Source organism: the organism of the source record quoted next, unplaced genomic scaffold, assembly GCF_019419815.1.
Source record: "Pyrus x bretschneideri cultivar Hongxiangsu unplaced genomic scaffold, Pyrus_bretschneideri_v1 Contig17, whole genome shotgun sequence".
NCBI classification, from domain to species: Eukaryota; Viridiplantae; Streptophyta; class Magnoliopsida; order Rosales; family Rosaceae; genus Pyrus; species Pyrus x bretschneideri.
This window is the reverse complement of record NW_025999468.1, coordinates 7,506,119-7,521,881: the sequence shown is the minus strand read 5'-3', so window position 1 is coordinate 7,521,881 and position 15,763 is coordinate 7,506,119. Positions and strand designations below refer to the sequence as shown.

The following is a 15,763-nucleotide window of genomic DNA, read 5'->3' as shown; positions in this document are numbered from 1 at the left end:
AACAATAAACAACCAAATTCCAATCCCACTCTCCGCCATCCAGCATTCTCTCTCTCTCTCTCTCTCTCTCTCTCTCTCTCATTCTCATCTTATACAGAACAACAGAAGTTACAGAACCCTCATCGCTTGGCTTGCGTGACTCATTGTGTGAGTGACAGAGTAAGTGAGTAAATGGCGAAGAACGAGGCGCCGTTGGGATCGGTGGACGACTTCTTGAAGCAATGTCAGCAGTCGGGCGATGCCGCGTACGCTGCCTTAAGATCAGTGCTGGAGCGTCTTGAGGATCCGAAAACCAGAACTCAAGCTCGGATCTTCCTCACGGACCTCCAGAACCGCTTCCCCTCCAAGGAGGCCTGCGATCAATGCTTTCGCACATACCATTTTCAGATCGAAGATATCTTCTTCGATCAGTATGAAGGTCTCTTTCTCTCTCTCTCTCTCATTCAGTTCTCTCCTTTTTGTTTTTTCGATTCTGTTTGGTTACTGAGATAATGGAGGATATGGAAAATTGAATTATCCAGTGACTGACTGCAATTGTTTGTCTCATTTCTTTTGACTGTCCTTTTCTTTTTGTGCGTGTCTAAAATTGTGGTCGTTTTCGTATTGGCGAAAAATTGGTAAAGTGCCATTTGGGTTCTTTTTGCTTTTACTCGTCGGTCTGACCCTGTTATTGGGCTACTGCAGGTTACCAGGGTAGGAAGAAATTGACGATGATGGTTATCCCCAGTATCTTTGTTCCAGAAGACTGGTCTTTTACTTTTTTTGAAGGACTAAATAGACATTCCGATTCTATCTTCAAGGACAAGTCAGTTGCAGAGCTTGGTTGTGGAAATGGTTGGATATCCATTGCCATTGCTGAGAAGTGGTTGCCATTGAAGGTAGTTTTGTTGTTTGTTTGTCTTACTTTACCATGCATGGTATTCGTCTATATTCTGTTCACATTTCAACTTTTCGGCTTATCTGACTGATGAAGAAACTATCCTTTTCAGGTGTATGGCCTTGAAATCAATCCTAGAGCAGTAAAGATGTCATGGATAAACTTGTACTTAAATGCGTTGGACGAAAGAGGTCAACCCATTTATGATGTGGAGAAGAAAACTTTGTTGGACAGGGTAGAGTTTCATGAATCGGATCTGCTATCTTATTGTAGAGATAATGACATTCAACTAGAACGAATTGTTGGATGCATACCTCAGGTATTGTCAACAGTACAATTTTAAAGTGCCTGACTTAGGATTTGTATTTGATAAAGTTAGTTTGTCAAATGTCCATTCTGAAGGTTCCTCACTTGAACAATTATTTCAACTCCTCATTCATTTTCCTTGTATGTGTTCTTGCAGATTCTTAACCCAAATCCAGATGCTATGTCTAAAATGATTACAGAGAACGCAAGTGAGGAATTTCTACATTCATTGAGCAATTATTGTGCACTTCAGGTTAGGACGGAACCTTGATAGTGTGATGCATCGAATAGTTTGTATCTTAAGAGCAATGTATTAAAAGCGTGAGGCGTGGGCGAGGCGTCCGAGGGATAGCCCAGCCTAGGCGTGAGGCGTGAGACGTGAGCTAAATTTTTTAATATATCCACTGAGCGTACACATATATTATATTAAAAAAAAAAGAAGATTATTAATCAATAATCACCCTGAGCACACAACACATATATTGTAAATACATATACACACATATCTAAACATATATTATATTATATTATATATATATATATATATAATAAAGGATGAAAAGCACAATGAGCACACATATAACAATGCACGCAGACGACATACACATCCTTTATATAAAAAATAAAATCAGAAAACAAGGCAGAGAGATGATAGTGCAAGGAAGAGGTATGAGGTAGTTAAAACCCTACCCAAAATTTGGGTTTGGGAGTATAAAAAAAAAAAAAAAAAAAAAAAAAAAATTCCCCTGAGGTGCGCCTAGGTGGCACTGGCGATGCTTTCCGGCGCCTTCCGCCCACTCCCTCAAAACAGAGGCGGCAACCCTCAAGCCCAGCCTCACATGGCGCCTAGGCGCGCCCTAAGGCCAGCCTTTTAAAACATTGTTAAGAGGCATCCAGTGCTACATAGATATTATCATAATTAGTTTTTCTAGTTACATGGAAACTGTTTGCTAATGATATGTACCATGGCTTTCTGACAACTGATCAACCGATTGCTAGTTCTTCCAGCTTCCGGTCATTATTAGAGACCATAATAGTAATTTTATGTACAATTTTCTTTTCAATGTAGGGTTTTCTTGAGGATCAGTTTGGCCTAGGCCTAATTGCTCGGGCAGTGGAGGAAGGAATAGCTGTCATTAAACCTATGGGAATAATGATCTTCAACATGGGGGGTCGTCCAGGACAAGCTGTTTGTAAGCGCTTGTTTGAACGCCGTGGTTTCCATGTTAACAAGCTTTGGCAAACCAAAATTCTCCAGGCAAGTATACCCCTAATTATGGAAAACAATTTATCCTTCAAAATTCTGCACTTCTCTTGAAATGTGCATTGTTACAGGCTGCAGACACAGATATCTCAGCCTTAGTTGAAATTGAAAACAACAGTCCACACCGTTTTGAGTTCTTTATGGGGCTTTCTGGAGATCAGCCTATTTGTGCTCGTACAGCCTGGGCTTATGGAAATGCTGGTGGGCGAATTTCTCATGCTTTATCAGTATACAGCTGTCAACTTCGGCAACCAAATCAGGTGTGCACTTCATATATCATTACAAAGTTGATGTTCATTGCAGCTGAAGACAGGAAAACTAAACTGATGCTGAATTAAATAAACTGACAGGTGAAGACAATTTTTGAGTTTCTTGAAAATGGCTTCCACGAGATAAGCAGTTCTTTAGACTTATCTTTTGAAGATGATGCTGTGGCTGATGAGAAGATTCCTTTCCTAGCTAACCTATCCAGTGTTCTGAAAGGGAGTTCTTTTGGCACATATGAGCCACCAGCTGGAAGCAAACATTTTCGTAGTCTCATTGCTGGGTTTATGAGAACATATCACCGCATTCCACTCAAAGCTGATGTAAGATGACAACACCTTCATGCTTATGCATCAAACTTTTCCTTTTTCTACTTTTAAGTCGGTTCTTAACTATAGTATGAAACATTTGTCAACTTTTTCTTCAATCGATGTTAGTGATTATCCTACTAAATCATGTTAATTAATAAGTGGTAGCAAGATCTCACAAACCTGCATGAGTATCATCATCACAGAAAAGAGAATATAATAAATGAAATGAAGAATACCATTGAATTAGACTTGTCAGGTGATAAATAGATGTCAATGTGAAAATTAGCATGAATTTACATCCTAGAATGTTGCTTGGGGAATAGAGAATACACAAGTCACCGTGACGTATCCCTTTGTTCTGTGTCCCCAAGTATTATATTGATTTAGTAAAGCGTATGATGTGAGGATTTCAAGATATTAGTTATCTTGGTACATAGGTCGATTAGCCTTTCATCCATGGTGGCCATGACGATTTCTCATTACCATTGTGAGTATACTGGCTGCGGTTAGTGTCCTCAGTGCTTCAAAAAAAATCTGATTAGGGGACTAACCAACTTTCATATGGCTCTTTGATGAATGAGAGAACATAAAATATGTAAATTAATCAATAATCACAAGAATGGTCATAATAATCAGATAGTTTCGATTAATTTAGATGGCCTGGTGATTTTTCTTTTTAGTGTAATTATATAAGTTCAAATATATTATGACACGTATACACAGATTATCTGTAATTTGTTTTTCAAAATTTTATAGTGATCCTCTCCTTGCTTTCAAAAAAATATAGCCCAGAGTTATATATAGACAGACTTTACTTCTTTCAAAGCCTAATTTTTGTAGCAAAATAAAAGAAATAAATTATACCAAAAATCAAGGAAACCTACATATTTTTCATTCTTAAGTGTAACCTGCAGAAGTTCGTGTTTGTGCTTTTCCTGTTGCGTAGTATAAGCTGCATTCTGACTTGTTTCTATCTTTTCTTGTACAAGAATGTGGTCGTCTTTCCTTCAAGGGCTGTGGCGATAGAAAATGCTCTTCGACTGTTCTCGCCTCGTCTTGCAATTGTTGATGAACATCTGACCCGACACCTTCCAAGGGAGTGGTTAACATCGTTAGCAATTGAGGTGTAGTATTTTGAAAGTTGTGGTGCTTTCATTTTAATTTGTTCTCTATTTCTTTTGTGGTTAATTGTAATATAACCCAAAAGTCTGCCCTTGTAACCTTACCATACAAATTTAGAAGTACTTAGACAATGAAAGTGACGAGCTGGGTAAAATAATGATGATTGCAGTTTAGTGGAATATCTAAAATATTATTGGATCAACTGTGGGTAGTTGTAGATGTGACTGATATGGTATTCTGACATTTCCAGAGCATTGTGAGCTTTGAGGCTAAAAACTATTGAGAGGATATAGAAACAAGAAGTATAAAAGGACCAAAAGTTATAATTGTAGTTTCCAATAAAAGTTTAAAGGTGATGAATTGCATAGTTCCATTTATTATCTTTATGTACTGGGGGCATCCTTCATAACTACGTTTATTTCTGAATCTTAGTGTGCTGGAACTGATAAACCTTCAGAAGATGTACTTACAGTTATTCAAGCGCCTCGCCAGTCTGACTTGATGATAGAGCTAATAAGGAAGCTGAAGCCACAGGTGGTGGTTACTGGGATTGCCGATTATGAGGCTGTTACTAGTTCAGCTTTTGTGCACCTTTTAGATGTCACCAGAGAAATTGGATCTCGTTTGTTCTTGGACATATCTGATCACTTTGAGCTATCCAGCCTTCCAGGTTCCAATGGAGTCCTCAAATATATTGGAGGAACTGCTCTGCCATCACATGCAGCAATTATATGCGGCTTAGTGAAAAATAAGGTATTGTTTCTTTCAACATGAATTCAGAAATTCCCCAACATAACCTGGGATCTCAGGCTTTCTATTTATGACTCTTATCAATTTATTAGCTTTTTATCATGCAAAATCTTCTCATGAAGGGTAGCCAAATCCTCTTTCCAGGTTTATTCGGATCTAGAAGTAGCTTTTGTAATTTCTGAAGAGGAGGCCATCTTCAAGGCATTGTCGAAGACTGTTGAACTACTAGAAGGGAATACGGCACCAATTAGTCAATTTTATTATGGTTGTCTTTTTCATGAACTTTTAGCTTTTCAGCTCGCTGACAGACATCCTCCTGCACAGGTATTTCAGTCGCTTTTCATTAAAAAGTTTATTTCACTTAAGATATTCGCAGCCAAGAAAATAACAAATATACCATTTATTTTTTTGTCTATGCATAGAGTCTTCCTTTTTTTTTTTTTGGATAACCTTCTCAAAGACATTGTAAGTTGTTATTCTGGTTGGATTAGAAATGCAATTTTTATTCTGCCTATTGTTATATGTCTATAATCTGTTTTCTGCTGAAGATTGTGTTGAGAATGAGTCCCACATTGATGGGAGGAAGTACCTTGCATGGGCTTATAAGAGGTTGGGCTACTCCCCGTATTGCCAATTGGTTTTATGGTGGAACCCCAACTTTCTTCATGGTATCAGAGCAGGTTGTCCCACGTGTGAAGCCAAACGGCCACACGTCATCCCGTTGTGTTATCCACGTGTTAGGCTTGAAATTTGACCACACGTGACGTGTTGAGAATGAGTCCCACATTGATGGGAGGAGGGACCATGCATGAGTTTAAAAGAGGTTGGGCTACTCTCCATATTGCCAATTGGTTTTATGGTGGAACGTACTTTCTTCAGGTTGTCTTCTGTTTATGATATTAGGAAAGGGGATAAGGGAACGTTTAGTGTGGTTTAGCACTGTAAATTTTTGTTCTATAAAAATTCTTTAGAATGGTAAATCTCTCTGAAGTGTAAAAGTGCCGTTTACATAATATTTGATTTGTGACAAGAAAACCTGAAGAAGGTTTTGTGTACCAAGTGTCATAATTCGAGAACATATTAGTTAAGACAATTCTGTGGTGTACCTGATATTTATGATGTTGAGATCTATCAATTTATCATAAGGACAAGCTTTTCTCTCTTTGTCCTCCTTTAGGATGTTGAGATCTGCCACTGATTTATTTGATTTCACTTTCTAACGCGTCAAAAACTCTGGTGTATTTTATAACTTGTTCTTTAAAAAATTTATTGATGTCTTCTCTAAAACCACATTTTCTCTATTCATGAAGACAAGTTTGCTTATCCAAATGGTTTTCATATATGTTCTTCAGAGGGAATCTGCATTGCCTAAATCAGCAGAGATGATCGGGTTTGCTAGTTCAGCAATCTCAGTCCTCAATAATGCAGAGTTGTCAATTAGCGAGGCAGAGAACTCTTCCCTCATTCACATGGATGTTGATCAAAGCTTCTTGCGTGTACCGTCACCTGTCAAGGCTGCTATTTTTGAAAGTTTTTCTAGACAGAATATAGCTGAGTCAGAAATAGATGTCACCACTAGCATCAAGCAGTTTATTAAGAGTACTTACGGTTACCCAGTTGACAGCAGCACCGAATTTATATATGCTGACAGCTCGCTAGCTCTGTTCAACAAGATGGTTCTTTGCTGCATTCAGGAAGGGGGTACATTGTGTTTTCCTGTTGGTGCAAATGGGAACTATGTTTCTGCTGCCAAATTTTTGAAAGCAAATATTGTAACTATACCTACTAACCCCACAGATGGCTTTAAACTGACAGACAAGGTGCTTTCTGGAGCGCTAGGGACTGTGAATAAGCCATGGGTATACATTTCTGGGCCAACAATCAACCCAACTGGTTTGATATACAGCAACAAAGAGATTGAAAGTTTGCTGTCTGCATGCGCTAAAGTTGGGGCTAGAGTTGTGATTGATACTTCCTTCTCAGGCTTGGAATATGACATTGAGGGTTGGGGAGGCTGGAACCTGGTGGACAGTTTGTCAAAGCTAAACACTAGCAACACATGTTTTTGTGTCTCTCTGCTTGGGGGATTATCTTTAAAGATGTTGAGTGGGGCGCTCAAATTCGGGTTCCTTGTATTAAACCAGCCTGTTTTGGTGGATACATTTGATAGCTTTCCAGGATTGAGCAAACCTCACAACACTGTTAAATATGCTGTTAAGAAGCTGCTTTGTCTAAGAGAGCAGAAACCAGGAGGTCTGTGGGATGCTATTGCAGAACATATAAAAACTTTGAAGAGTCAATCCAAGCGCCTGAAAGAGGTGAGCGCTCTTTCTCTCACACACACATATTTGCATGCGACTATATATAATAATGTTTTACCTTGCACTTTCTTTCTTGTTTTAATTTGCCATGTCATCCTACTTTTGTTTGTAATAGACACTGGAGAAGTGTGGGTGGGATGTGGTTGAACCGTGTGGTGGTGTTTCCATGGTGGCCAAGCCGACGTCCTATCTGAACAAGAGTGTTAAGGTTGATGACTCGAACATCAGGGAAGTCATTCACAAGGCTACAGGGTTATGCATCAACAGTGGAGCCTGGACTGGAATTCCTGGCTACTGTCGGTTCACCATTGCTCATGAAGATAGTGAATTTGAGCGCGCTTTGGATTGCATTGTTAAATTTAAGGACACAATCAACAACTGAAGTCTCTTATAATGTCTCGCAGATTCTGATTCTGATTTTTGCTTTTAATCGCTGGAGGCCGGAGCTGCTGTTGTGGCAGTGGCACAAGCCACTAATAAGTTTTTGTAACACTCGGAAGTCGAAGTCGGGTTTCTGTCATGTGTTTTTGCCCCTTTCCATTCACAATGAATGTACCAAAGGAGTCGTGCCTCCTATTTGAGTGAGCTCAAGTGTTATCCTATGTGAAACAATCTCAATCAAATACCTAATAAATTTTGTGTATTTTCTTTAGCACTTTATGCATCAAGACACCTTTATTTTACTACATGTTTTTTCTTTCTTGCGGGGATCGGATGGTTTTAGCTCCAGCTCATATTGCATTGCTTGCTTTTTAATTTTCTCCGCTGGTTGGTTCCCTTTCCTTGTCTCTCCGCTGTTTGGTTTCCCTACGTCCCTGGCCCCCTCACATGTATTTCTGTTTGCAGCGAGAAGGCCTAATAGGTGAAACATTCGAAATATCAAAAATATTCTCAGTCTATGTACAAGACTAACTGATAACTGTCCAATAAATATAGAGTTAAAATTATAATTTAATACAACAAAATTCTCCAGTGCGAATAATATGTGCCCATCTCAACAATGACAATTGTCAACCAACAGATGAAAATATCCACACTTGAAATTTATTGTGACCCTTAGATCAATCCTCTCACAAATATTGCATCACATTCTATCTTTCCACCATAAACAAAATAATAAGTAAATCGATATAAATGACAAACACTCCATATATAAGTGAAACTGTCTAACACGTCGCCAGTGCCACACAAACTAGAGCATCAGTTGCAACAGTTGCAAAGATCGGAGATGGAACTGTCAATATACCACACGTTCTACAGGAACAGAAACGAACTCACTTTCGTCTTCTGCACAGACATCCTCTCCTCCGTGTGTTTTTCCGGAGTTTCTTCTGCATCTGTACTCAATTTAAACAAGATACAAGTGATTTTTTTTCCTAATTTCTTCCCTCCAATTAAGTAATATTACCCACATGGATCTGTTTTTTTTTTGTTTTTTAAAATCATTGATGGCATAGGATGGGGATGTGCAGATGTTTTTAGATGTGTTGGTCGGAGATGTCATTGTAGCGTCTGGAGTAAGTGTAAGCAAAGAGAAAGACTTGTATGAAATGAAGACGTCAAAATGATACAAGTGAGAATGTTAAAACATATTACAAATGGAAATAAATTTGTAATACCATCACGTTAGAGTAAAGACGTTTTGAGTAGGTCTCATCTCATTCGTAGTAGGCAAGTCCTCGCCTAAAAATAGTTGGTACTTACTAACTACTAATTAAGCAATAGTCCCTTGAGTTGTCTTTTACCATCTGGAACATTCCATAAACCTTCGATCTCAATTTGAGACTCGGCTAGACTGTTCTAGGACATTCCATAAATTGGATCCCAATCTTAAGACTTGGCTAGATTGTTCTGTATTTTTCCTCAAACATCAAGAACAATCCAGAAAAATAAAGAATCACACCCCCCCCCCCCCACTCCCTCCTTTTCGCTTTCCTATTTAACTCCGTACCCTCCCCCGTCCACATTCATCCATCAGAATTACAAAGCTACCAACTCGCTCTCCCTCCTCTATCTTGGAGCATTTCAGTTGTTTAACTCATCAAGCATCTCACTTGTTTAATTGGCCAATCGTTTCCTGCTTTCTTACCCATTAAACGATCACCATGCATGTGAAGAAGAATAATGCGATGATGGTGCTGCAGTCAGTACTACTTGTGATGATGATGTTAGGCCTCATTGCCCCCACCCAAACCAACGCCTTGATTCAGTTCAACCCAATATCCTCCTCCCCCTGGGACCACCACATGATCGATGATCCCTTCAGAATTCTCGAACAGACTCCCTTCACCGTCTACTAAAGCCGTTCAAGAGGCGCTCGCTCTGGCACGTGCCGACTGGAAGGAGACGGCGACTGCGCACGTGATCTCATTGGACGTCCCCGGCCTGAAGAAGGAGGACGTGAAGATAGAGGTGGAGGAGAACAGGGTGTTGAGGATCAGCGGAGAGAGGAAGGCCGACGATCAGGAAGGGGATCAGGGCGACAATTACAAGTGGCACCGCGCTGAGAGGACAAATGGCAAGTTCTGGAGGCAATTCAGGCTGCCTGGGAACGCCGACTTGGATCAGATCAAGGCTCATCTCGAGGACGGGGTGCTCAGGATTACGGTGCCAAAGTTTGCGGCGGAGAAGAAGAGGCAGCCCAAGCTCATCAGCATTGCCTCTTCTTCTTCCACGTCAGCTGCTCATGGGTCAGATGTCAACCCTACAAAGGTCGCATGAATTCAAGACAAAAACTAATTACACTAAGAGTATGCAAAATGCATGGTTGCAAAAACGGATGAGATATGTCGAGTTGTGTTGTGTTGTGTTGTAATGATGATTTGGGAATTTATTGAATAATATAAGTTTTTGTAATATGCATGCATGATCTGGATTATATATGATCTAGTAGCTAACACTTTACGTTTATGCATAATATGGATTAGTGTTATTGAGTTTTAGCTTACCTTCTGCGTGATGATAGCATCGTTATCTTTAAGATAAATATTTTATTGTGATTAGAACATGAATAGTATATCATGTGTGACACGTAATGTTTATTTCTTGTTCTAATTACATTAAAAAAACTCTCTATCTTTTGGTTCTTCCGCTACCATGTGAAAGAAAAAGTGTGACCTATAATATATGAAGAATCAATTATTCCATTTGAGATCAAACAGTTACACCTTCCTTATATTGGAAGGTTTAGAATCTTGAACCTGGTTTATCCCTACTTACCTTTACTAGCGGCAGATCCTTACCCACCATCCTATCTTGTTTGTCTTTGATACTGGCATTGGGTTACAACTTAGTGGCTTTATTTTTATCATGGTTGAGCATGAATTTTATGTTTTAATGGATCTACAAGAAATATATGTTCAGTACACATGTACCTGTACTATGTTCCGAGAATTATAAAAAAGTATATTTTCAATATATATATATATGCATTTCTTGTAATTCGTTTAGAATCTGAAACACCATTCATCCACGATTACTCATACCCTAACAATCTTTCTCGCAAGTCTTGTGACATAATACAAGCACATATATATATGAAGTATTCTCTACACTTATATTGTGCTATATGATTAGCGGGGCATCGAGTTTTTATATTAAGTGTATGTAATATTATGTTGACAAGAAAATATTAATACACTCGTATGTTTCTAATTAAAGGGACATTTGTGTTTTTTCGACTCACGCCTTAACTCCTCATGCCTGTTGTAAACATTGATGGATTAATGAATGCCCACATTGTAATGTGGACTTGGAAAAAGAATGATGATTGTATTTGTGTAATACTTTCAAAAAGTGTGTGTTGTGCTTTTCAAGATGTAATTATTATGTTCGTTTGGGATTACTTTATAAATAGAGCGCTTCGTGTACTATCAAAATATACTGTGAAAAAGAAAAGATCAATAACATCAGTATCTATTCCTCCTTCTTTTATCTGTCATTCTCTTGTGTTATAGTTACGATGTGATATTTTACACATGCTTCACTCCTGTCATTAGCAAATGTTATCTCTCTAACTTTGCTTATTTATAACACGTTATCAGCATGACTCTCTAACCAATTCTCATCTCCATTCACCGAAAAATGTTTCATCCAATGATTTTACTATTCTTCTTCCTCTTCTACCTCATCTTCCTCATATATCCTCGTGAAGATCTGCTAGCACCATGCATGCTTCTAGTTCTCAATATAACGATTACATATATCTTTGATTTCTTGTTTGGTGTAGTTCCTTATTACTAACCCAGTGTTTATTTTAATGTAATTAAAGATTGTGCGGTACAATCGCCCATCTTGAACTGCAAATTTAATCTTACTGCAATCCAAGATGGTGTGATATCATCGCTTATCTTAAGTTGCAAATTTAATTTTATTGCAATTTTAGGTGGTGTGATATAATCGTCCATCCTACTCTGCATATTTAAATTTTCCTGCTACTTTAGTGGTGCGAAATAATCGCTCATCCTATACTATATTTTGTTTTCAATGAGAATGGTGCGGTACAATCGTCCTCCTTATTAATCATGTAAATCTCGAGTATGAAGTTTCGAGTGCTCATCATTTTGGCCTAAAGATCAAAATGAAAAAAATTTGTAAAAACCAGAAGTTCTAACACTACATCCCTCTAGAATACATATTATTGCAAGTTCTTACACATCTCATTTTTCTTTCAAAAAAAAAGAAAATGGCGAACTTGGCAAAACTTGATTTTGTTGCCCTGGACATTACTGGGAAAAACTACCTTACCTGGGTAGTGGATGCCGAGATCCATCTGGAAGATCTTGGAGAAACAATTAAGGAGGAGAACAGTGCATTTTCTCAAGATTAGGCAAAGGCTATGATCTTTATCCGTCGTCACCTTGATGAAGGACTAAAGATCGAATATCTGATGGTTGAGATCCATTAACCCTTTTGAAGGCACTAAGAAATAGATATAATCCCCAGAAAACGATGATTCTTTCAATGGTTTGTTATGAGTGGATTCACCTGAGGATCCAGGATTTCAAGATGGTGGCTGAGTACAATTGTGCGATGTTCAGAATTAGCTCCTAGATGAAACTCTGCGTGGAAAACATCATTGAGAAAGATATGCTAGAAAATACTTTCAACATCTTTCATGCCGTCAACGTATTCCTGCAACAGCAGTATAGAAAGCGATGTTTCACTGAATACAACTAGCTGATATCTGTGCTCTTGGTAACTAAATAAAATAATGAGCTTCTGACGAAGAATCATCAATCCCGGCCTATTGGATATGCATCATTCCCAAAAATGAATGATGCTTCCCTCGAAATGAATATCATCCTCTCGTGGCAATAATTACAAACGAGGATGTGGCCACAGGCGAGGTCGGTGGAACGGGAAAGGAAAAAATCATGGTGTTCAATTTCACAACCAGATTCCAAGGCATAATTTGGGCCCGAACTTCAAGAATGCAAATTTCTATAAAGGCAAAGCTCATATGAATAACACTTCTAGAAATCTTGAAGGAGTTTGCCATAAGTGTGGTGGCAATAGGCATTGGGTGCGTACCTGTCATACCCCAAAACATCTGGTGGATCTGTATCAAGCCTTCCTCAAAGAGAAGGGTGTCAAGATCAATTTCCTCGATCAGGCTAGACTAACGAATATACTTGATCTAATGTGCAACTTATCAAGACAGTTGAACACAACCCACCTAAATGTCTCAGACTTCATTCTGGAAAGAGAGAATTAAGTATATCGGTTTGATTGAATCATTTCTGTTTAAGGTATTCTTATTATTCTAAACTTGTAGCATAAATGCTTGCATTTCAAAATCAATAAAAGTGGCATGTCAATTTCCTTTTATTATAAATAACTTAAATGTGATTTCCATATTTCCTTTTATTATAAATAACTTAAATGTGATTTCCATACTCAAAGAGTATGGAAAAAAACTATGGTTATTCTCAAAACAAGAGCAATGACAGAGATATTTGACTTGCAAACATTGTAATCACGCATACAATACTTCGACATCGAAAGTATTTCTCAAACTTGATGCTTACAAAAGTAAAGTTAACAACAATATCAGGCCAATCAGATGTAAATGAAAGCTCAGGAAAAGCCTAAATCATGTTACCAAATGAAACAATATTGTCTATACAAAATGCGCTTTACGCTCCTCGATCTACTCGAAATTTATTGTGTTTTAAAGACATATGTTTAAATGGAACCACATTGAAACGAAAAGTGCAGAAAATGTGGAGTATCTATGCATTACCTCCAATGATACCCGGAAACGTATATTTGATAAGTTGTGTGGTATGTCTAGTGGATTGTATTATACATACATAAAGACAATTTAATCACATACTGTCATGAACTAAAAGTTCATTGATTAAAAAATTTACATGTTTTGGCATAACCGTTTAGGTCATCCAGGATCCACCATGATGCGTAGGATCATTACCAGCTCTAATAGACATCCATTATTGAGTAGACACATTACTATCTCAAATGATAACCCTTGCAAGGCTTGTTCATAAGGGAAGTTAGTGATTAGACCATCACAACTAAAGGTTGATGCTGAGTCCCCATCATTTCTGCAAAGAATTCAAAGGGATATTTGTGGACTATTCAACCATCTTGTGGATCATTTCGATATTTAATGGTTTTAGTTAATGCATCTACTCGATGGTCACATGTTTGTCTTTTGTCTACTCAAAATGTAGCTTTTACGAAACTTCTGCTCTGATAATTAAGTTGCGAGCACAATTCCCAAATTACCCCATTAAGTTAATCCGACTTGATAACGTTGGTGAATTTACGTCTCAAACCTTCGATGATTATTGCATGACATTGGGCATTGATATTGAACACCCTGTTCATCATGTCCATACTCAAAATGGTCTAGCAAAGACATTTATTAATTGGCTTCAATTAATAACTTGCATTATGCTCATGAAAACAAAATTGCCAGTTTCTGCATGGGGACATGCCATCTTACATGCTGCATCATTGGTTCAATTGAGACCTATAGCCAACAACCAATACTCATCAACATAACTCATGTTTGGGCATCAGTCAAACATTTCACATTTACGAGTTTTTGGTTATGTAGTTAATGTGCCTATTGCACCGACGCAACTCACTAAAGTGGGACCTCAGCGCAGGCTGGGAATTTATGTAGGTTTTGATTCACCATATATCATTAGATATATGGAACCCTTGACAGGTGATATGTTTACAGCTCGTTTTACTAATTGTCACTTTTATGAGACAGTATTCCCGTCATTAGGGGAAAAAAAACCGCTCCAAAAGAACGGCAGGAGCTAACATGGGTTGTACCTGTAACGCCCCGAAATTTCTAATACGGAAGCTAATTACTAAGGTAGGTCCGAAATTAATCATGGTTAATCAATGTACTATTAAACACCAAAAATTCAATTCGATCATATTATGGCTGGATCTAACATCCTGATTAGATTGTCTACGTACCCTAAATGAAGAGATCAAGTCATTCATAGTTAACCTTATACTTCTAGAACAACATACTAAAATTTCATTAAGATCCAACAATCGGATCTCCGCTAATCACAACATTCAAGTGGCAGTCGACGTTTTAATTTACTAACTTGCAAATCCCATTCGGGAAGATTCATAAGTCGAATTCTCGATCTGTAACTTCCTAAAGTCCTCAAATATTATGTACTATAATGTCTCAAAGTTTGGTGACAATCCAACGGTTGAATGGTTGTTAATTACGAAAAATCGTACGGCGGTGCAATTATCTGAAAAATTTGAATATTTGAATCATTGTATAAAATTTCAACGAACGGACCTTAGATATGGGCTCAGGATATCAAGGATGTCCCGCTGTCCAGAATCCATGAAAGTAGATTCTCCCTCACGCACTGCTGCGCATGGTGGTTTTAGACAACAGGAAATCCACTTTTCGTCTAACTCCAAATTTTACCAAAATTTATAGGAAGACAAAGCTCAACAAGAGAAACAAGTTTTATACATACCACGAAGTCCGAAAATGGATGGAAGATGGTCAATTCCGCTGATAAAGCTGACGGGTGCCTAAAGTTTCCCGGTGTTAATTCGTTGCCCACAGTGGTCCAACGGGATCAAAGCTAGTCGGGATTTACTACTGGGATGATGGGCTACAAAACCCAAGTGGTGGCATCAGCCATCGCTTTGCCGATTCACAGGAAAAATGAAAAGGGTGGCCGGAGCCCCATTGGTTTTCATCAGTTTTTATGGCCTCACACCGCCACATACAGTGGTTAACCAAGGTGGTTGTTGGTTGGATTTTGTAAAGGGAAGTGAGAGCTTCAAGATGGTGGTGGTGGGAAAAACTCCACCGGAGTTGACCGGAATCGACCTCGAAAAATGGGAGGTCACGGGAAGTCAAATGGAGGTTTTTCTGGATTCCCTGGGCCTCTAAACCCAGTTTCTATATATGGGAACCTGCTAATTTTAGGCAGATAGACTTTGGAAACTTGCTACTAATGGTAAGTCCACATGTCTAAAAGGTCTCACTACTTCCGAGGCTCGTAACTTCTCCATTCTAATTCGA

The 15,763-nt window shown here is 38.4% G+C and overlaps 1 protein-coding gene and 1 pseudogene across 1 annotated transcript; both read left to right on the top strand.

Moving 5' to 3' along the window:
* Positions 1-52: 52 nt before the first annotated feature.
* LOC103946414 (methionine S-methyltransferase) lies at positions 53-7,867 on the top strand. Its single transcript, XM_009357114.3, has 12 exons — positions 53-418; positions 685-878; positions 990-1,196; positions 1,341-1,436; positions 2,253-2,441; positions 2,519-2,707; positions 2,798-3,034; positions 4,012-4,146; positions 4,577-4,897; positions 5,039-5,218; positions 6,247-7,212; positions 7,331-7,867. Exons 1-12 carry the CDS (start codon positions 172-174, stop codon positions 7,595-7,597), a joined length of 3,228 nt encoding a protein of 1,075 aa, XP_009355389.2. The 5' UTR covers positions 53-171; the 3' UTR covers positions 7,598-7,867.
* Positions 7,868-9,119: 1,252 nt separating this feature from the next.
* Positions 9,120-10,071, top strand: LOC125476062 (annotated as a pseudogene).
* The last annotated feature ends 5,692 nt before the right edge of the window (positions 10,072-15,763 follow it).